The sequence below is a fragment of the Lacerta agilis genome, chromosome 15, assembly GCF_009819535.1.
Source record: "Lacerta agilis isolate rLacAgi1 chromosome 15, rLacAgi1.pri, whole genome shotgun sequence".
NCBI lineage: Eukaryota > Metazoa > Chordata > Lepidosauria > Squamata > Lacertidae > Lacerta > Lacerta agilis.
Genome location: NC_046326.1, coordinates 32,815,152 through 32,836,164, shown reverse-complemented (window position 1 = coordinate 32,836,164; position 21,013 = coordinate 32,815,152). Strand labels below are relative to the sequence as shown.

At 42.8% G+C, this 21,013-nt stretch overlaps 1 protein-coding gene across 16 annotated transcripts in view; it reads right to left on the bottom strand.

Moving 5' to 3' along the window:
- The window catches only part of GTF2I (general transcription factor IIi), a 60,909-nt gene extending 41,587 nt beyond the window's left edge, over positions 1-19,322 (bottom strand). For 11 of the 16 annotated variants that reach the window (XM_033171994.1, XM_033172000.1, XM_033171998.1 and 8 more), the window contains exons 1-10: positions 19,209-19,316; positions 11,403-11,445; positions 9,601-9,704; positions 9,225-9,363; positions 7,604-7,738; positions 4,721-4,904; positions 4,019-4,047; positions 3,176-3,224; positions 2,268-2,311; positions 825-890 (exon numbers count right to left, since the gene is read on the bottom strand). In XM_033171994.1, coding sequence (XP_033027885.1) covers positions 825-890; positions 2,268-2,311; positions 3,176-3,224; positions 4,019-4,047; positions 4,721-4,904; positions 7,604-7,738; positions 9,225-9,363; positions 9,601-9,704; positions 11,403-11,415 — 763 coding nt within the window. In that variant the 5' untranslated portion in view covers positions 11,416-11,445; positions 19,209-19,316. Of the gene's footprint in view, positions 1-824; positions 891-2,267; positions 2,312-3,175; positions 3,225-4,018; positions 4,048-4,720; positions 4,905-7,603; positions 7,739-9,224; positions 9,364-9,600; positions 9,705-11,402; positions 11,446-17,844; positions 17,866-19,208 lie in introns of those variants that run through there. The other 5 variants (XM_033172003.1, XM_033172006.1, XM_033171992.1 and 2 more) reach the window with 4 other exon arrangements.
- Between the last annotated feature and the right edge of the window lie 1,691 nt (positions 19,323-21,013).

Sequence of the window (21,013 nt, the reverse complement as noted above, 5' to 3'; positions counted from 1 at the left end):
TATCTGACAATGCCTTGCTAAAAGAAAAGATATTTAGAAGGACTGGTTGTGGCTGTTTTGCTTTTTTTTGTACCTCATAGCACCGGCAATGTTAACACAGCCACTTTTTTAAAGCATTCAACACAAAATGGGCCAGTATACAGGTTAATTTCATTCTTTGTAACAATAGTCAGTATCACAGCTGTCAACTTTTCCCTTTTCTTGCGAGGAATCCTATTCGGAATAAGGGAATTTCCCTTAAAAAAGGGGGGGGGAGTTGACAGCTATGGTCAGTATTCAGTGTGACAAAACCAGTGACGGAGTTTTCATAAATATAAGCACTCATGGGGAGTAAGAATAAACTTCTGTGGCCTGAAATATCAAGGTAAGTGAACAACTGCACACCCTCCCCTCCCTCAAAAGTACCCATTTGCAACACTGAAATCCGAACTTGTTTACCTGTAATACAGGTTAGGATACTGATAAAGCACTTCTTGTACAGACCTGTATAAATTATTTAATTTATTCCAATACCTAGAAAACGTTTGCCAAGGCCTTGAGAAATGACGGAAGGAGAGAGAGAGAGAGAACAAGGGAGGGAAAGGCACAGACAATGGCAGAACAAGGACCAAAAGCAGCAGGAAAAAAGAGCAGTAGCCATGCATAGGAATCCCCTGACCAAAGGAAAATCTTGCCTCAAATAATTTAAGTTCACATTAGAACCAGGGCCCTTTCTGATTTTTCTGTCTCCTCCAATAGCCTCCACTTTCACTTGCCTTTCCACCAGTATATTTGAACATTCATGATTTCAGCCTGCAGAGTAAAAGTCTTACACTCAATGTTACCTGGAATGTTAAATTGATAATAGTCGGGATCCTCAGATTCTTCTTTAACTGTTACCAACTCAAGCCCTGAAGAACAACAAGGGTAAGCCATTTACATTGGCAAGTAGGCTTCCAAAGCAAAAAAAAAACCCTCTTCTGAAGCCTCAAGAAAACCAAAACATTTTGAGCGAAAGGTTGTTACAGTGTGAGGGATTCCAGGTTTCTTGTGCATCAAGTAACCTCTCATTCAGTACAAACATTACAAAAGCAGGGGAAAGTAGAAAATCATACTCCCCCCCCTTGCATTGTCCAAACCCGCTTCAAGGTGTGCTCAAGCAATAAATAGCAATGAGAGCACACATCCACTTTATGCCCCATGTCCATTATTAATAGCTATGCAGCTGTGGGGTAGATAAGAGTACTGCTACAAGGCTGAAGAAAGAAAGACTAAAGAAAAAGACAAGAGTTGTCCTGCTTCATCAAATAAAGGCCCATTTTGTCTGGCGTTTAGTTTCCAACCATGGCAGGCATCATCACGTAAAGAAACAATGACAGAGTTATGAGTGCACACAAGTTTATTCGATACAACTAGGGGTTGTGGATTGAATCAACTTGTGCACATCCTTTCCATTCGCCCCTTCCCCCAACAGGAGCTTACTGGGAATCTCTGGAAGCCCACAAGCAGGTCTATTAGGGATAGTAATAATTTCCACTGGATTGGGGTACTTGGTGGACAAGGCCTTACCTGGAGTAAGGCCTTGTCCACCAAGTAACCCAATCCAATGGAAATTCCTCATGCAGCAATATTCCCCATTGCTACTATGCAAAGCCAGACCACATCTTTAAAAGCACCCAATTAGCAGTGGTTCTTTTGCATGTTATACTAGAGCACAGAGACCGTTCCTTTCTAATTAGATGTGCTATATCCTTGTATTTTTATGCTGTGAACTTCCCTGAAATCTACTAAGTAGTATGTATTTAAGTAATCAGATATGCTAAAAGCAGTCATGTTATTAATGTTTTCCCAGATCAAATAACCACATACAGTGGTACCTTGGTTCTTGAACTTAATCTGTTCCAGGAGTCTGTTCAACTCCCAAAACCATTCGAAAACCAAGGTGCAGCTTCTGGTTGGCTGCAGGAGCTTCCGAAAAACATCTGCAAACCGGAACACTTCCTTCCAGGTTTGTGGCTTTCGGGAGCTGATTTGTTTGGCAGCTAAGCCATTCGAGAACCAAGGTTCCACTGTGCATTCAAATGCTGATGGGATCATTCAAGTGGAATGGCTCTTTAAGTGGAGTGCATAAGGCCAGGGGAGAAGGCACAGGGCAAGTTCACTACGTTCTGGCTTCCATATTACCACAAAAAATGATAACCTAAATATGTATATTAAGTGATGTATATATACCACAAACCCCTATTGCTCAAGAGACAAATATTAACAAGGAAGTAAGAGATACATACCAGAATCTTCACTGGGCTCAGTCTTCACCTGGATGGCGGGGCAGCTTAAATGGATGCATGAGAAAGAGTATGTTAATGCAAACCATGAGTGCAATAACAAAAATCATATGGATCGGTCTTTAACTGAGTTAGACCGCTGGCCCATCTAATCTGGTACTAGCCCATGTAACTGGCAGGAACTGTCCAGGGTGTCAGGCAGGGTCCTTTCCAGCCCTGTTACCCAACAGCTGTCAAAATGAAGATGCTCTCCCAATTTGAACCTTCTGCATGTAAAGCAGGTGCTTTGTCATTAAACTCTTGCCCTTCTCTGCTGCCCTGGAAGCGATGTAGAGGTGTCAAATGATATATCCCATACCTGTGTTTATACCAGAGCTACGCAACATGGAGGTGAAATCTTAAAAAACCACAGAACATTTTACCATTAGGCTCCTAGGACTAGTAGACACAATGGGCTGTTTTCACATTTTTCCTCACAACTATAAGGGCTAGAAACTTCTATTCTGGTTTGAAATGGTAGATGTGCTTCTTACAAATATCAAAGGGGCCCCATCAGCCAAGATAGACAACTGGATGAATGAGAAGGTCATCACACATATTTTTGTCTGGCATCAACTCAGGTGGCCTTTTGGCACCAAATACTCTTAGGCTTTTAACAAGATTGATCCTGATAATGAGACTGATTTCTTATATTTTAGGACTTAAAAAAATATCTTAGTGTGCTTACAAAGGGTGCTGTCAGCAGCCTGGCAAACTACAATGGGGAAATGAGTATTTTATATGAAAGACGAATATTCAAAACCGTATTTGTGGTTGAAAGACGTGCTTTCTGAATTTTTTTTTTTGCACCAACAGGAGAAAAGCTGTTGGGAAAAACCAACAACCACAGAAAAGCACAAAAGATATTCTACCTTCCACCTGGGGATGTTACTGTGTGTGAGGAATCTGTCATGCGAGGTCCTGCAAAGAAGAAAATGTTATCTGTTAATGTGGTGCTTATATTTCACACCCAATTATATAATTCTAGAGTAAGGTTAAACTAATATCACTAGGACTCCACGTTTTCACTTATTTATTTCAAGCTACTTTTAGCCTACCCTTCATCCCAAACAATATAAGCACAAGGTACAAAACTAAAATGCATCATATCACAGCACCGGCAGCATTTGGTTGTGTAAAGGAATAGCATCTGTGATTTGTTTTCCCCTCACTGGTTGTATATACACAACCAGAAGAACAAGTGAGCAAGTAGTAATGTCACTTGATATGTACGTAATATTACCATCAATAATAATAATAATGGGAACTGGTTGAAAATACTCTCCCCTAGAAAGCCTGCTTGCTGGTCAGATCAATTAACAGATTGATCTCTACCTAAACCTAATGTAACAAAAGCTAGATTTGACAAGCAGTGACTGGTTGTGCAAGCAAAAGGGGTCTATGACTGCCCAAAACATTTTTAAAATATCATCTTTAAAATGACCACTCCTGCAGGTCCCCTGCTACAGTCTGGTTTGTGAGACTAAGACAGACTTACAGCAATTTGTCCTCCCCAATAACAAGAAAATGGCCATGCCAAAATAGTACCCTTTGGCCCCACCCACTTTGAGATGCAATCCTTGGAAGATTGGTCATGTGTCAACATAGCCCTCAGTACAAAAAGGGTACTTGGCTTGCCAAAATGTGCAAATCAGGTCATTGTATCAAATCAAATTTCCAATGTTTTTATTTAGATCAGACAAGTGTCTACTCACCTAGATGTTTCTTTGGCTCAAGGAAGGGCCTATTAAAAAGAAAGTGTTCTATTATTTTAAAAGCACAGCTAAAAAGAGCTACTAGCGATTAAAGGTATTCAAAGCATTTTGTATATATGCAATCCTTACTGCCACCCTGCAAAATAGCTCAGTGTTATGTCCATTTCAGACAATGGATGAACTGCCCTGAGACCTCCGGGTATAAGGTAGTACCCTGTTTCTCCTAAAATAAGACATAGCCATAAAATAAGCCATAGCAGGATTTCTATGCATTTGCGAAATATAAGCCGTTCCCCAAAAATAAGCCATACCCCGAAAATAAGCCATAGTGACGTGGTACCTCCCATTAAAACAGCCTGGAGAGGCGTGGCTATGCAGCGTACCGATGTGACATGGTTAAAATAAGACATCCCCTGAAAATAAGCCATACTGTGTTTTGTTGGGCGAAAAAAAATATAAGACGGTGTCTTATTTTAGGAGAAACACGGTATACAAATTCAAATAACAAACAACAACAACGGCATAGCAAAGGAAGTCTGAATGAGAGACTTTCAAGTTCACAACTCAACAGCAACACTGCTCCACTACATACCACCCACTTCCAATATAATTATAGATGAACTTAAGGATATACAGAAATATTTATACACAATTATAATTTAACTGAACAAACTGATCCAAGAAAAGGAGGTCCTAGCACACCTTTTGATGACAAATGAGATCCCAGATTTGTTTTCCAGAATCCACTTCAGTGTTGTAACATCATAGTTGGTGGGATGTTTAAATGCAAGTCCTTCTGGGAGACCATGCACCATCACAGCAGATGGGTCCCTCTGAATCTTATCGTACGGCACAGGAACTACAGTTGGCTTTCCTAAAGCTTTGCCTGGATGGAGGAAAGCAATCTTTAGCAATATGATTCCAAAACTATGGCAATTATGCCCCTTCTTGCACAGCAACGTGCATTCATCCTTTGTCTTTCCCCTCCTCCACCCATTTGCCTCAGTCTTGAAAGCTCAAAATCATATCTCCAACCAAAATATGTATTTAACAGATAGTAATCCTGAAGCAGGGGAAAAAGAGGGCAGCAGCGCTTCCTTCATAATTTCCACAAAACTGGGACCTTGTAGCAACAATCTGACTTTAACAGTAACTGAATGTAGGTTGATTATTAGACAACTAGTGGTTTCAGCCCGTTAAAATAACGGGTGCTAGCATCCATTTCCCGATTTCCTCCAGCATGCTCTTCCCAGGGCTGGTGCAGATCACCTTCTGCCCCCCCCCCCCCGCCAATTGAAGAAAGGAAGGAAGGAAGGGTGAGAGAGAGAGAAGGAAGGAAGGAAGGGTGAGAGAGAGAGAGAGAGAAGGGTGAGAGAGAGAGAGAGAGAGAGAAGCAGGAAGAAGAGGAGGGCAGGCAGCGCGTGGTGACAGCGGCAGCGGCGGCGGCATGGCTTCACCCCTTGCATCTTTCGGACTCCTGAGGGGAAAGAGAGCAAGGCGGAGGCAGCGCTCGGCGGTTAGCTGCTGCTGCCCCTTCCCGCCCTCAGCTCCCGCCTCATCGTGGGGCCGGTGGGGCCCGCGCAGCCTGGGGCTTGAGCCGGAGGGACAACACGCCGAGCCCCGCGAGCGCGAGGCCGCTCTGGGCGGCGGGTTGGTTGCCGCTGCTTGCCGGCCCGCCAAAGGCACGTGTTGTGGCTGCCGCGCCCGCGGGGCGGGTGTGCAGCAGCTGGATCCGCGCCCTACTCCTTCTCTTCCTCCTTCCTCTGGAAAGCAGCCACTGCGCAGACGCCCTACTTTCTCTCCCCGGCGCGGCAGCCACGACACGTGCCTTTGGCTTTTTAGGAACAAAGCATCTGCTGCTGCCGATTGGTAGGCAGACCGGGCGCTCTCCTCCTCCCCCGCCCCCACCGACTGCAGAGACCGGGGCGCCGGGAAGGTAGAAGGGGGTGTGGCGACGGGGCGATTGCCAGGCGAGTCACGCTGCTCCAAGTTTCCTTCTTTTCTCCAAGTTTCTAGAGACACTCCTTGCCGAGGAGTGTCCGCGATAAGAAGAGGAGGCGCCACAGGTACATTGCAATGCCTCCCTGCAAAAAGGGAGCAAGCAAGTTCGCCCCTCGGGCTCCTTCTTCCCACCACCTTCTTCCCACCCCCCCCCAGCCTCCCTCTCCCAGCGGGGCAAACCATTGCCCCCCCCCCTGCGCTCCCGCTCTTTGCAAGGCCTCGGGGCTTTTGTTGTAGCGGTGGCAGCGTGGCTTTCCTCCTCGGCGTCTCCTCTCTTCTGCAGCGTCGAAGTTCCATTTCAACCGCCCCACTTGAACTGCCGACGCTGCTCGTGGCCCGATGTCTCTCTGCGCCAATCCCTGTGTCCCTGGGGCACATGCGCAGTAGCGCAAACCAAGAGACACACGGACTGGACGCAGAGACACTTGCATTTTATATATTAGACAATGATGATGAATAATTAGAAAAACAGAACTTTTCATAACCAGTCTATACTGTAAAGGTAAAGGGACCCCTGACCATTAGGTCCAGTTGCGGACGACTCAGGGGTTGCGGCGCTCATCTCGCTTTATTGGCTAAGGGAGCCGGTGTACAGCTTCCGGGTCATGTGGCCAGCATGACAAAGCCGCTTCTGGCGAACCAGAGCAGCGCACAGAAACACCGTTTACCTTCCCACCGGAGCGATACCTATTTATCTACTTGCACTTTGATGTGCTTTCAAACTGCTAGGTTGGCAGCAGCAGGGAACGAGCAACGGGAGCTCACCCCGTCGCGGGGATTCAAACCGCAACCTTCTGATCGGCAAGCCCTAGGCTCTGTGGTTTAACCCACAGCACCACCCATGTCTATACTGTACTTAACTGTTAAATATTAACATTTGCTAAGCATTTCAGTTCTGACAACAGCAGCATGTCAGACTTAATGATCCTACATTAGCCAAGAGAGAACTTCTGGATATAGACATTGAAAACATTTAACACCCCATGGTCTCAGTAAATGAAGCCTTTCTGAATATTTCAGTCCTCCAACACAGGTCATCACCACATTAGCTACACTAGTCCTTGCTGTAACAATGTTATTAAGTGGAAAATACTACCTACAACTACAAGACACAGTAACGGATGCTAGCAAATTCGAACAAGAAAACTTGAACAAAAGCAAACTTGTGTGAAGTGCTGCCTCTCACACACACGGTGCATTTTATTTACATAGTGCTTTATAAAACTTCTATTACTATTCTGTTCCTAAAGGAATAAAGCAGCTATGCGTTTATCTACCTAAGACTAGTTTTGCTTCCATGAAATGGGTGGAAATGCCTATCCAACAAGATAGGATTCAGCATCTTCACGGTCTTATTGCCTTCCTCAAGGAGAGATCCATTTGCATTCCAGTTCAGGAGTAAGGACATCACAATTGTATTATGAATGGCAACTTTCAACTAAATATTTTTCTTCTTCTCCCCTGAACCCTTAGAATCAGGAGTGGAAGAGGATCCACAAACCAGCGTTAACCCTCTTTATAGAGGATTCAACATTTATAAGCTAATGCTATCACCGTTATTCTAAATAAAACAAAAATATTTACCATAACAGATACAGAAATAATCCTCCACAGACTTCCTGAGGGCTTCCATTTCCACAATATCCACAGTCATCCTATTATCTAGGGATGTTGACTTTATTTTCTGTAGTTCTGCAGCCTTTGCCTCTTCATTAACACCTGCAAAACAGAAAGTATGAAATCCAAAACCAAGTCACTTTTGAATGCTAAACTGCAACAATATATGGGCCTAACCTAACCACAAGTTAAGATATTTCAATACAGCAGAAGACCATGCAGAGGACAGTCTTGTCAACTGTTGCACCAACATTGAATTCCCTCTAAGATAGTGTGCCTAGCTTTCTCTACATTCCTTTTTGGGCAGCTGGACAAATACGCATTATTCTGGAATGGTTTTGGACTTTGTGGTATACACAGATTTTTATATCATGCAAATGATGTCCTAAAACATTGATTTGCATTAACTGTTGCCTTCTTCATGAACTGTGCAGTCGTTTTTATATTTTGTAGTCACCTAGAGGATTTTTTTTAAAATAGAAATGTGAGATGCAAATGTAACTGAACCAACAGCTAGGGAATTATTTCCCTTAACTTCCCTGTCCATGTATATTAAATGCTGGCTATAAACATGGCAATGTTTCCACTAACGTTCTAAAAACATCTGGTGAACAATGATATTGGCACCATTTTGTGAAAGCAGTTTAAGACGATCAGAATCATGTTAGCTCACAAGTTCCCAACATTGTTAGTGAGCTTCTTACAACTGTTAATGGTGGCTTCCCATGTAGTTCTAGCAGGGGAGTGGGGCTTAATGCTATTATTCGTTCCGAAGCAAACCACCTTTAAATGAAGGATTATGAACCAACTTGCTTAAGCTAACTAGTGTTAAACCACGACCCCGAACTGGGACATGGGATACCGCAAAAGCTTCCAATGTACTGTACTCCTCTCTGCTGGGTGGGAGGCGAAGGAACAGGGAACCATGTGGGCCTAGGATGGGGGAAAGGCTTGGCTCATTCATGGAGTGTTATAAATCATAGCTTCGCATTACATCTTAATGCAGCCATTTCAAATACATATTACAAATAAAAAGGGGCACTGAATTAATTGAATGTTCTTTATACAATTCATCTGCATGTTTATGTTATCAGCAGGTGTAAAAGGAACTTCATAGAAGCAAAAGCCTTTCAGTCACTGGTAGAACCTATTAATTTTTGTTGTTAGTATCCGTCTGCCTTGTGAGACAATAGAGCGCTCCTCCAGGGTGTGTCAAATAGCTGGAGAATAACGGCACCTGCTGTGGCTGCAGAGACTGGTAACGCATAACTGCTGTCTCCCACGTTGTTATTGATGCATTAGCAGATCCAAAGTGACCTCTCCAGGGTGAAAGCCTGGGCAGTCTGTATGGAGGTCCTTGGCAGCCCATACAACATGACCGCCCTCTTTGGTGTGGCCCAAAGGAAAGCTGAGTAATACATTTGGCACCAGCTTGAATGCAGGAGTTGCCAGAGGTGGCATACAAAACACCATCCAAACATCTTAGGCACTCCACTCCACTCCACTCCAAATCTGTGTAGGGTTACGCTTTTCCCGAAGGAGACACTTAAATGGTTTGAGGGGGGGAAAAACAGCAATTTAAACTTACAGTACTTTACAAAATCCTTTTGAAAATCTTTTCTTGTATTAACGAAGGCTCTTCCTCTCTCAGTCCCCACCACAAACACATCTGTTTCATACACGGCAATGCAGGCAACTTCCGCCTTAGACTTGGCAAGCTCTTTGCACTGTAGAAGGGAAAAGTTGCTGCTTAGAACTGCAGTAACAAGCGGTGCAGTTGTATTATAATTATTTAATTATTTTTTAAAAAGAGACAAGGAAAATGGGTTTGAAAGACTGTTGAGTTATACCTTCTACCACTTGCAAGATAAAATAACAATCAGATGAACAGGCATGCGTGAAGAATGCATAAAGAAATGTTGCAAGCAGAAGATACATTACAGTAAATACCAATACCATCATACCATTGACTCAAGGGCTGACATGAGAAATGTAACAACCATTCTGCTTTCAGATGAATCCTCTTCATGGCTGGATGCTGCTGCCATAGCCGCTTGAGCCATTTTTGCTATAAAAAAAGAAAAGAACACAGTGAATCCAAATTATTGAGTAGGCATACACATAATGAATTATTTACCCCTTTGCATATAGTGGAATACAAAGTCAAGAGCAACAACTGATAACCAAACTACTGAGCAACCAGATTTCCCAGTTGCTCACTATGGGATGGCTGTAGGTGAAGATGCTCCCTTTCCCCCTACCCTGATGTCTTGCATTTGCCAGAACTCCCTTCACATCTCTCTGCTAGAAAATTCTCCAGGAGAATATTCTCCACAAACTGTAAATTCTAATGTAAGAACCAGTTTTACAACCCACATTTTAAAAATCTAGTAAATAGTAAGTCAAGCTGTGATATTGCCAGTGTAAGTAATGAATAATGATGTTTTTGATCCAGTTACATTACTGGGCATTGTGTCATTCACCATTGGCAATTCTGAAATGTGTATCTTATGCAAACTTTTTTATAAAAAGAATTTAGTTTTTCAAATCCTGACCCATTTCATGAATCAACTGCCACTATCAAATGCAGTCTTATATAGCAATAAGGATGTAAAGATAATAATGATCAGCTAAGATCATAATGAGAGTTCTTTTTTTTTAAGGATTTGTAGAACTCATGGCTACAATGAAAGGCAACAGCTCACTGGCAGAGCACGTCCTTTACATGAGTAGAGCCTAGGTTCAATAACAGGCATTTCTGGGTAGGGCTGGGAAAGAACTCCATTTGAAACCCAGGCAAAGCACGGCCAGTCAGCACAGACAATAATGAGACCAATGGTCTGACTTGGCAGGAGGCTGCTTCTTACATTCCTAGCGAACATATAAAAGGTTCAATGACTAGAAGGAATGTAGGGTGCCTGATGTTGCAATCCTAACCCCCCTTACTTGGAAGTAAGCCCCAGTGAAATCAATGATATGGCCTTCAATGAGAAGACATGACAAGGATTGTGCTGCAAGTCACTATTTATTTACTGTTTAATACATCTTCCTCTTCTAATTAAGTGGCTACAAGCAAACATGACATAATACTACTGTAAGACCATATAACACAATCAACAATATCAAACCCTAAGGGGAACCTAAGCAGTGTTTTGCTAAGTTTACAAAATAGGGAAATAGTCAGGCCCAAGCAGATCTGTCAGCTGGTTCCACCACAGAAAAGGTCCTGCTACATAACCCAGCCAATCTTATCTCTCATAAAGATGGGCCTCTTCCTTTTGATTATGATAAGGGCCCACTCAAAGAGCCACTTGTGTCATTTTTCCTAAGTCAATGTATTTATCGGGACTTAAAAACTTGCAAAGTTTTTTCAGTATTTTGCCAACAAAACTGGACAGGATTATGACCAAAATGACCAGACTTTGGGGTGTTCTATATACTGCACTCTATTATGATGTGATAGAAAAGCTACCTGTTGTTCAGCCCAGGCTTCTACCATGGTTCTCAATAATGAAAGATCCTGCTGATCTTTCTGATAAACCAAACTGTAGCTGATAAAGGATATACCCTTGATGCCAGCATTTGGAGTCAACCGTTCATTTGCTTCAGTGATGTGGGTTGGAAAAAATTACTGCTTTATTCTTCTATAGAAAAGGTTCTGTTTCATAAGTTCATTGGTAACAACACGTGGGAAACAGCTGCAAATACAGTATATCTCACATCTTATTTTCAAAAGCTAATGAAAGTCCAGTTTGTATTTTCATACCTATTCTCTGCATTACAAGAATTCTGCACAGCTAAAATGGAACCTGAAACAGAAAAATGCACAACTGAAAAGTGATCATATTTTCTGGGCAAAGAAAGCTCAAACAATTGTTTCTAAAAATCTGGGACTTTTCCAGACAGACAAGGGAATGTGGAGACACAGAAAAACACACATTTTTTAATGTGAAGCACCAACACTTTTTCTGGCCAGTACAATGCGAACCTAAGCATACTTAGGAAGTCCCACAGCACTTTGTTGGACTTCTATGTAAACACACATTAGATTGAGATGCAAATGAAATAGGATAGGAAGCTTTGTGGATTTGGGGAATCTATGCTACCTAACAGTAAAATACGAAGTTTTGGAAGGCAACAAGGATATCTGCAGGCAACTAGGCTGTTTACTTTGGCAGTAAGATACTAGTTCAAATGGCTCAGATGCCGGGAAGTTGGAATTGTGAGTTGCAACCACTATCCATAGCATACTTTGCAAATGAACAGCAGGTGAAATTGCACTCTCCTAGCCTCTCAAAATAGTGTTTTGAATGCTGCATGAAAAATCATGTCACTTTAAGAGAGGTGCTGGAGGACAGTGTGGGTGATACCTGAATTCCCTGCATGCACTTAGGTCTGTGGAATCTGGGCCACTTTCTTTCTGAGGCCAACACATCAAGCCTGCAAATGTAATAATGACCAACCCTTTTCATTTTGCTCTAAACACCTTTTGTGAACCCCCCCCCAAAAAACCCTCTATAGGTCAAAAACATTCTTAATAAGCAATTCTGAAAGTCTAGATTAGAAGCAAAGAAATTAGAAATTAGAGGATTTTTCAAAAAGTGGGTGATTCAGTATTTGCTTCATAGATTGCAGAATGCAGGGGTTAGATCAGGAAGACCTTGGCTGAAATTTCCACAGAGGCCACTAAGATCACTTGGGAACATCACATTTATGAAGTAATTAATGTACACTTCTTGAAAGAAATGCAGGATACAGATGTGATAAATAAATCGCCAATATAGCAAAATTAGCACTAGGAGTAGAATACTTTCTAAGATGGAGGACACTGGCCTGGACATACTTGCATGCTATTCTGAAGGAAACAACACTTGATCAAAGGCTTCAGTACCACTACAATAATTAAATTTGCAGGAAGTAACAGACCTTAAAAGGTGGCAAGACATCTGCAAGCCCCCCCCCCCATATATCTCCAGTGTCAATCTAAAAATTCTATGTAACATCAGGGATTAGATCCCAAGTCCCAAATTGCAGCTACTTGCTGCAACGAATTGACTATCTGGAGAAGAAAAAGAATTACAGGGGAAAACCTCTCTCCATCTGTAGTTAGAACAGTGGAGAATTTAGGTAACATACATGAAAATATCAAGAAGCTGTGGGTTACAGTCCAACTCCTCTAAAATGGATAATCAAATAATTTCTTTTAAGACAGGTTTATGTTTAAGGATAGGTTTCACGAACAAAGTGTATGCAAGTGGGGATTAGTGTTCCCCAACATCACAATAAGTGTTTACTCAAAACATGCTTCCTTTATCTCTACATGGAGGGAGGGGTTGCAAGCTGTGAGAAGATTCAAGGCCTTTTCTTAAATGAAAAATGGGGATGAGGGGAGCACAGAAAAGAGAAAACAGAACAAAGGACTTCTAATAAGGTCAAAGCAGAAAGGATATTGTTTTTAAAGCAAGTTCTCTGGCCCACTGAATACATGTGATGATGAAGAACTTCCAGCCATACTCAAATAATGCAGTACTCCCTTTTCATTTGACAATGAGGAACTGTGGTCTGAAAAAGCGGAGGTGCAGGGGGTGGGGGAAGAAGAGAAGTTACTTCTTGAAGAAACGATATGAAAAGATAAAAACCATACACAAAGAGTGGGAATAAAATGTCTAAAGGAGCAACACAAAAAGCTGGGGAACAATCAGAAGTTACTGTGGAAGCAGAGGTGTATATTTAGACAACTTCCTCCCCACTTTCGACACACACACTACAAGGATTATTCTGGTGAGTAGGGGCAGACAGCTTTATCCTAAATAAAGCAGTAACAGGAGGATATATATGGAGATCCCCATTAGGAAATTCTGCAGTGGGAAGCAACAGGTGAAAAAAATTATCATCCCCCTATTTATCATTCCGCCAAGCATATAGACTCTGGGCAGGGAGAGAAGATAACTAAAAGGTTCCACTTTGCATAGCAGGAAGAAGAAAAGAAGCATACTTACAACCCCATTAGAAATATTGGAGGTGGGGAGAGAAGAGATAACAGACTAAGACTACAATCCTATTACACACTTGGGAGTAAGACCCACTGAACAGAGTGGAGACTTATTTCTGGAAAAAAACATGTGTAAGATTAGGCTGCAATCTTAAGCATACTTGACTACCACACAAACATTTACCACATTCATCCTACCAACTTTTAGCTAATGTACACAAGGCCACTGAAAAGTCAAAGGAATAGTTTACCATCTAAAGACAACTGGACTTGTAGGAACTATGGGAAGGGAATTTTTATTTCCCATCTCTTTGCACAATATGTAGGCAAATTTCCTACCACTGATGTGGTGTGAGAAGAAAAGCGTCAGCTAAATAAGAAAAGCAGTGTACTGCAGGACACAGATTGGGAGGCGGGAGTAGATAACAAATAATGGAGCAAGTATTATAAAGAAAACGTATCTGCACTATTTAATTATTAAATATGTATCCTACTTTTTGACAGGAATTCTCCAAAAGGGGCTCACAGCATTCCTTTTTATTTTTATGCCAGGCTCTGTGCCAAAATTTAAAACAATCCCACCAAAAACTTTGAAAACATTGTGTGTGTGTTTGTATATATTATACATTAACTTGTGTGGGAAGATTCTTTTGGGAGGAGAGAAAGAACAAAAATAGCCTTCCTTCCAGAAATAGAACTTTATTTTAAAAGGCAATTAACAAAGAAAAAATGGGAGGCTTCCTTCAGATTTGGGAGGGTAGTTGGGGGGAAAAGTTGTTGCTCTGGCCACTATGATTTGGTGCTGAGGGTGGGGGTAGGGTAGAAAACAGATACACATATGGAAACAAATATGCTGGGAGCACCACAATGTAGCAACTGTAGTGGAATAAAGTTTACAACGAAAACAATACAGTGCAGGGGCTTCACACCCACCCACTGTAATTCACCAAGGAAGTCTACACACAAATAAACACTCTTAATGTTTGGTAGGGGGAAGAGAAATAAACTCAGCAAACAATAATAATGAAACTTAATTAATATGGGAATTAATATGGGGAAAGGGCTCCTTAGCCCATTCGTGCAGCAGATAGAGAGTTTGAGGAGAAAATGCTATTATTTTACTATCATTTTAGGAATAATTATTTAGTATCATTCTTGTGCATCACCCACCTCATAGTGGAAGGACAAGCAAATTTTCAGGGAGGCATCACAACAACTACTCAGGCCTCAGAAAAAAACAAAAAAAACAAAAAAAAACCCAGAGAAAGCCTTGCCACCATCATGTAGACTTGGCAGCAGGGTGTGCGTGAAGAGGAAAACAGTACAGTGGTACTTTGGTTCCCGAACGGCTTAGTTGTTGAACAAATTGTCTCCCAAACACCACAAACCTGGAAGGAAGTGTTCCGGTTTGCAAAGCCAAATGTCTTTTGGAAGCCAAATGTCCGATGCGGCTTCTGCTTGAGTGCAGGACGCTCCTGCAGCCAATAGGAAGGTGCGCCTTGGTTTGTGAATGGTTTCGGGAGTTGAAGGGACTCCCAGAACGGATTAAGTTCGAGAACTAAGGTACCACTGTAATTTATTTTCCACGCTGCCTGGTATGTTCTGGTACACCCCCAGAGAAGGCAAGGCTGGCCTGCAATTGCCCAACCAGCACCACGGATAGCTCCCAGTGAGCAATCTGCTCTGGCAAAAGGCTGAGAGCAGACTGGGCCTTTTTAAGCTCCTGCTCTCAGGCTACATCTCACAGGCTCCACCCCCTCGTGACTAACTCTACTTTCTTAAAGGGCCAACCCTCTGGCCACACAAGGAGCACTTCTCCATTCCCTAGCCTCAGGCATGCTGCACTCTCTGCCAGCTGGACTGATGAGGTTCAACCTGAGTGGTTCAGGCTCTGGCCCTACATACCCATGTACCTCACCCTCAGTTGTCCTCCTCAGCAATAAAGCTGCTAGCACATTTGCAAAGCTTAAGCAGGGTCAGGTATGGTTTCAAATTGGACAGGGGACTGACATTCCTGCACTGAAGGGAAGTTGGACTAGAGGACCTTCAGGGTCCCTTCCAATTCTACAATTCTGAGTCTGTGACTACTAGCAAGAGGCTCACAGCCCTGTGCCTGCTCTGACTCCTGAAAGTCTGCAGCCTCCGACTCACAAGTCCTCAGAGTCAATAATAATAATAATAATAATTTATTATTTGTACCCCGCCCATCTGGCTGGGTCTCCCCAGCCACTCTGGGCGGCTTCCATCAAATATTAAAATACATTTAAAATATCACAAATTAAAAACTTCCCTAAACAGGGCTGCCTTCAGGTATTTTCTGAATGTCAGGTAGTTGTTTATTCCCTTGACCTCTGATGGGAGGGCATTCCACAGGGCGGGCGCCACTACCCAGAAGGCCCTCTGCCTGGTTCCCTGTAGCTTTGCTTCCCACAGTGAGGGAACCGACAGAAGGCCCTCGGCGCTGGATCTCAGTGTCCGGGCTGAACGTTGGGGGTGGAGACGCTCCTTCAGGTATACAGGACCGACTTGTGGTTCCTGAGGCTGCAGACTTTCAAGCTAAGGAGCCAGACCCCAGTCACCACACTGCCTACCCCATCCCACACGAGGACTGCCTTAGCCTAATTTCCAGAGTGGCAATGAACCTCTGGTATTGTGACTGTGGAAAACTGGCTAAGGAAGGTCTTCCCAGGTAACTGGGAGGGAAAAGAAATTTTATAATTATTTATCCACACTCCCCCCCTCCCAAAAAAAACCTATCCACTAACAGAATGAAGCCTTCCTTAGTAGGCTTTCCAAACATACATGCAAATACAGACTAAGAATGTTATTTTCCCATGAAGAATTTTTTTTTGGGGGGGAGTGGAAATGAGTGCAAGGAAAAAGAAATTATTTCTACTCAGACTATCTCAAATTCTCTGTGAGATGGGAGAGTAGGCAAGAAAACTTTCCTAGTCAACTTTCCAAAGTGAAAGTCTTACTATTACTAAAATATTACTCCTTACACTACTAGGAAGTGGTGGTTTGAGTCTCTATTCGTGTTTTAACAAAAAAAAAAGAGGACCGTCACCTTCCTATCAACAATAACTACAAAGGCAGAGGCTTCTGGAAATATGGTAAGGAAAATGGCTATATTTTCCCCACCCTACAGAAAAATAGGTTACAAAAGTATTTACTCTATCTATGAAGACTGGAAGAAGTGTGAGGATAAATTATTATTGTTAATAATAATAGAGGCTCAGGGTTGTAGCCAATGTTAGCTTGGCTCACAGTAGAAACATTGAAATTAATGGACATGACTAACTTAGGCCCAATTTCCATGGGTCTACTCTGAGTAAGACTAACACTGGATATAACCCTCAGTTTCCCCTTAAGAAACAGGTTAAGTCGCTCTCCCCTAGAGAATTGAGGGGGGGGGGAGGCTGTAAAGAAATAGTAATATGAAGTGAATGTTGTTGTTGATGATGATGATGGTGTAATAATAGGCTGCTTCGGGGTGGCACTTGGAGAGGCTATTTTCTTTGGCACCCCCTAAGTTGCAGCATTCCCTCATATGCTGGGACCCTCTCTATTCATGTGATGTAATTTGTTTTCAACTGTTTTAATACTTTATTTCAAATTGTTGTGGGACCTTAGGTCGAAGGGTGGATAATAATAATAATAATAATAATAATAATAGTTCAATCCTAATATTAATGGGTCAGTCCACCCAACCCCCACAATGGAAAAGTGGAGGAAGTATAAGAAGAATTTTTTTTTTATTTTACTGCCTAACAATAACAACATGTCCCCCAACCACCTTTCCTTCCCACTCTGGAAAAACTAGAAGTCTTTCCTCTCCCCCACAATGGGTTGGGGAGAAAGAAGAAAAGGTGTGAGGAATTTTTTTATTAATAAACACCAACACTAATAATAATAATAATAATAATAATAATAATACAGCCTCAATCCTTCCCCCTTGTTACCCTCCCCCTCAAAAAAATTAGTTCAGGAAGGGTTTCCTCTCACCCACAATGGAAAATGGGAGACCAGGGAAGAAGTACTGTAGTAGTGAATGGAGAAATTAAGTTAGTAATAATAGCAACAACAATAGAGCCTCTGTCTTTCTTCCTCCTGCCCCACTGGAAACATTTGGTCCTCCTGTTTCCCATAACAGATAATGGGAGGAGAAAGAGTTAATAAATTCTTAAATACGTTCCTAATAACATCAACAACCTACTTCTTTTGCACTGGGTGTGGGGGAGGGAGAAATGGCTCAGGGAGTTCTTGTTGTTGTTGCCTCCCATGGGAAATAAAAGGAGAAGGTGTAAAGAGAAAAATTTAAATGAAGTTTCTTATGAAAGCAACAACAGTCATAAAACCTCAACCTTCTTTCCTCTCCTACATCCAAAAAAATAGGGCCAGGGGATCATTCTCAATGCCCCCCAATGGAAAATAGGAGCAAAATGGGAAAGTGTAAGGAGAAAATGTTAATTACCGGTAGGTTCCCAATAACAAGGGCTCAGTATGGTCCCCTCTTCCTCTGCCCAACACCTTGGAGGAAAAAATTGGCCCCCACTCTCCAAAATAGAAGAGGACATTTTAAGATCAAGTTCCTAACTATTGTAACAATAATAGTGTCCCAACCCTGCCCCCCAAAAATGGAAAATGGGAGGAAAAGGAAGAGGAAAAGGGTGGTGATATTTTTAAAAATTAAGTTTGTAACAATTATGAAGCCCCAACCTCCCTTCCTTTCCAGCGCCACGAAAGGAAAATGGGAGGAAAGGGAGGAGGGAAAGTGCGAAAGCATCTTTAAATTAGTTCCTAACAGTAATAATAATGCCCCAACCCTCTTTCGTCCCCCACCCCACCCCAGGCGCACAAACACGATGGAAAATTGGGGTGGGGAGAGATGGAAAAGTGTGAGAACATTATTATTATTATTAATGAAATTTGTATGCCGCCCTTCACCCCAAGAAGGGCGGCTCACAACAGTATGAAAACACCAAATAAAACATGTTCAATCAAGTTCCCCAACAACAATGCACCTAGCTCCCCCCCCTTCGCACGCAATAAAGAAATAAGAGAAAGTGGAGCGGGGGAGTAAGGAAAATAAATATTACAATAAAAACCCCAAGAACAACAATAGCGCCCTTCCCCTCGGAAAAACCAAAAATAGAAATTGGCCTGGCAAGAGCAATTTCTTCCCTCCTCCACCTCCACACATTGCGGGTGGGTTAATAGGCATTTTATAGATATAGATATAGAGATAGGCCGAGGCCTCCCCTCCCCCACCTTCCTCCTCTAGCCCCTCCCCCCTCCTGCTCCTTCCCCTCCCCCACTCACTCGCCGCTTCGGCGCCGCTGAGGAGAATCGGGAGAGAGAGAAGAAGAAGAAGAAGAAGAAAGAGAAGCGTCGGATGGCGAAATTAAATAAATATTTATAGCCTTTTTAAAAAAACAAAAACAAAAAAACCGTCCCTGCAGTTCTGCCGCCTGCGGAAAAGCTCGGGCTTACCTCCCTCCCCCTTCCCTCCCTCCCTCTTTGTGGCTGCCCCCTTCTCATCCCCCCCACCCTCCGCCGCGTTTCCCGCCCCCTCCCCACCCTCAAGTCTCGGGGCGGCGCGCGGGCCCTGCGCTCAACGGCTCACCCTGAACCCAGAACCGGAGGAGGAGGGGGAGGGCCCGAGGAGAGCGAAGACCTCGAATCTCTCTCTCTCTCTCTTTTTCCTTTCCCCCCTCACCCGTTCTCGGGGAAGGGAGGCTCTTCTGCGCATGCCCCGCCGCCGCATGGCGGCCTTGGGCCATGTAGTTCTCCCGAGGCGCCTCCGAGCGGCCTGGACGCGGCGGGAAGACTACGCCTCCCAGGAAGCACCGCGCCGAGCCGCGAGGGGGCTGCGTTGGCCTCTCTCTCTCTTTTTTTTTTAAGGGCCGGAGAGAGTCGATCAACGAGGACCTGGGAAAAGGGGAGGGAGAAACATGGCTGTGCAGGGCCCAGGCGGCGTTGCTTTCCAGCAGCTCCTTGCACTTGGGAAGGATTTTTTTATAAAATAAAATAAAATAATAGTAATGGTAATTGCAAAAGCGAAAAAATTATAATGGGATTGTAAGTGACTGCATTTGTTTTTTTAGATGCACAGCACAAAACAAAAACATAACCTGAATTCCTGTGTGTGTGTAATGCACTGGCACAAAAAATAAATCCCGCCCCCTTTCCCCATGCACAATGAGGGAATCTTGCTGCAGAGGCAGGAGGCTTGGCGAGATCAGGCCGTTTCTTCATCGTCCTCCATTGAGGGTGCGCCCTGGCAAAGCTAGGTGCGCGGCTTTGTTTTGCCTGCTTTAAACCTTGTCCTGGGGTTGTTTCTTAACACTCCGCACTCCGCCGCAACTCTTATCTGCCTTTAAAATGCCCTGGCATTAATTTATACAAAAAGAACCAACAAAACAAAACAAAAAACATTTCCTGGCCAAAGTGTTGAGGTCTAGAAACATTTTAAATGCATATAAAATATTATGTTGCTTATTCTATTCTTTTTTTAAAAAATCGCAGTATGTGCATGACACTATAATTTTTGGGATTAGCATTGCAACTTTTCATGGTTTCCCTCTGATAATCTGAATATAGGATTGTACCCAGGGAAGTACTGCTAAGAGGCAACCCATTCAAATAAATGGACACAAGTTGATTTCAAGGAGTCAGACTATGACTAATACTGGATACAGCCTGTAGTTCTAATAAATGCATAATACTCATTGATATGGTTGAGTGTTTTGCCTTACACTCTGCTGCTGCATCATCAACAATAATGTGAAATATTTATATAGACAATGTTAAGAAATAAATAAATATAATAAAGAAATAAAATTTTATTTATACCCCGCCCTCCCTGGCCAGGGCTGGGCTCAGGGCGGCTAACCAAATATAAATTACAATAAAACGTAAAGGGAAATCCAAAAATTACTGTTACTATTCTGTAACAACAAAGAGAAAACATTTTAAGGATAGCGAGGGCAATATTTACGTATACATATACATATGTCTCTTCTCCCCAAACCTCCATCAAATCTAAGAGGACAGATCCAAATGCCCCTATGTTTTAGTTAAATAACTGTCCCATTTTGCTTAGTGATGAGAAATGGAAATACCGCCTTTGCAATATTTCCTTGCTTGTATCTCACAAGGTTTTCTATTCAGAAGGAAGGCTTAGAGTGTACAGTACAGTGAAGCTTACTCCCTGGTAAACAAGATTAGGGTTTCACCTTGACAGCGCAATCCTATCTATACATATATCTACTCAAAAGTAAGTCCCCAGTGGGGCTTATTCACAGGATGAGTGGGCAGAAAAGCTGGAGAATTTCAATTAAAAATGAAGCGGAAATTGATCAGTTTGCATGTTCCTCTGGCTA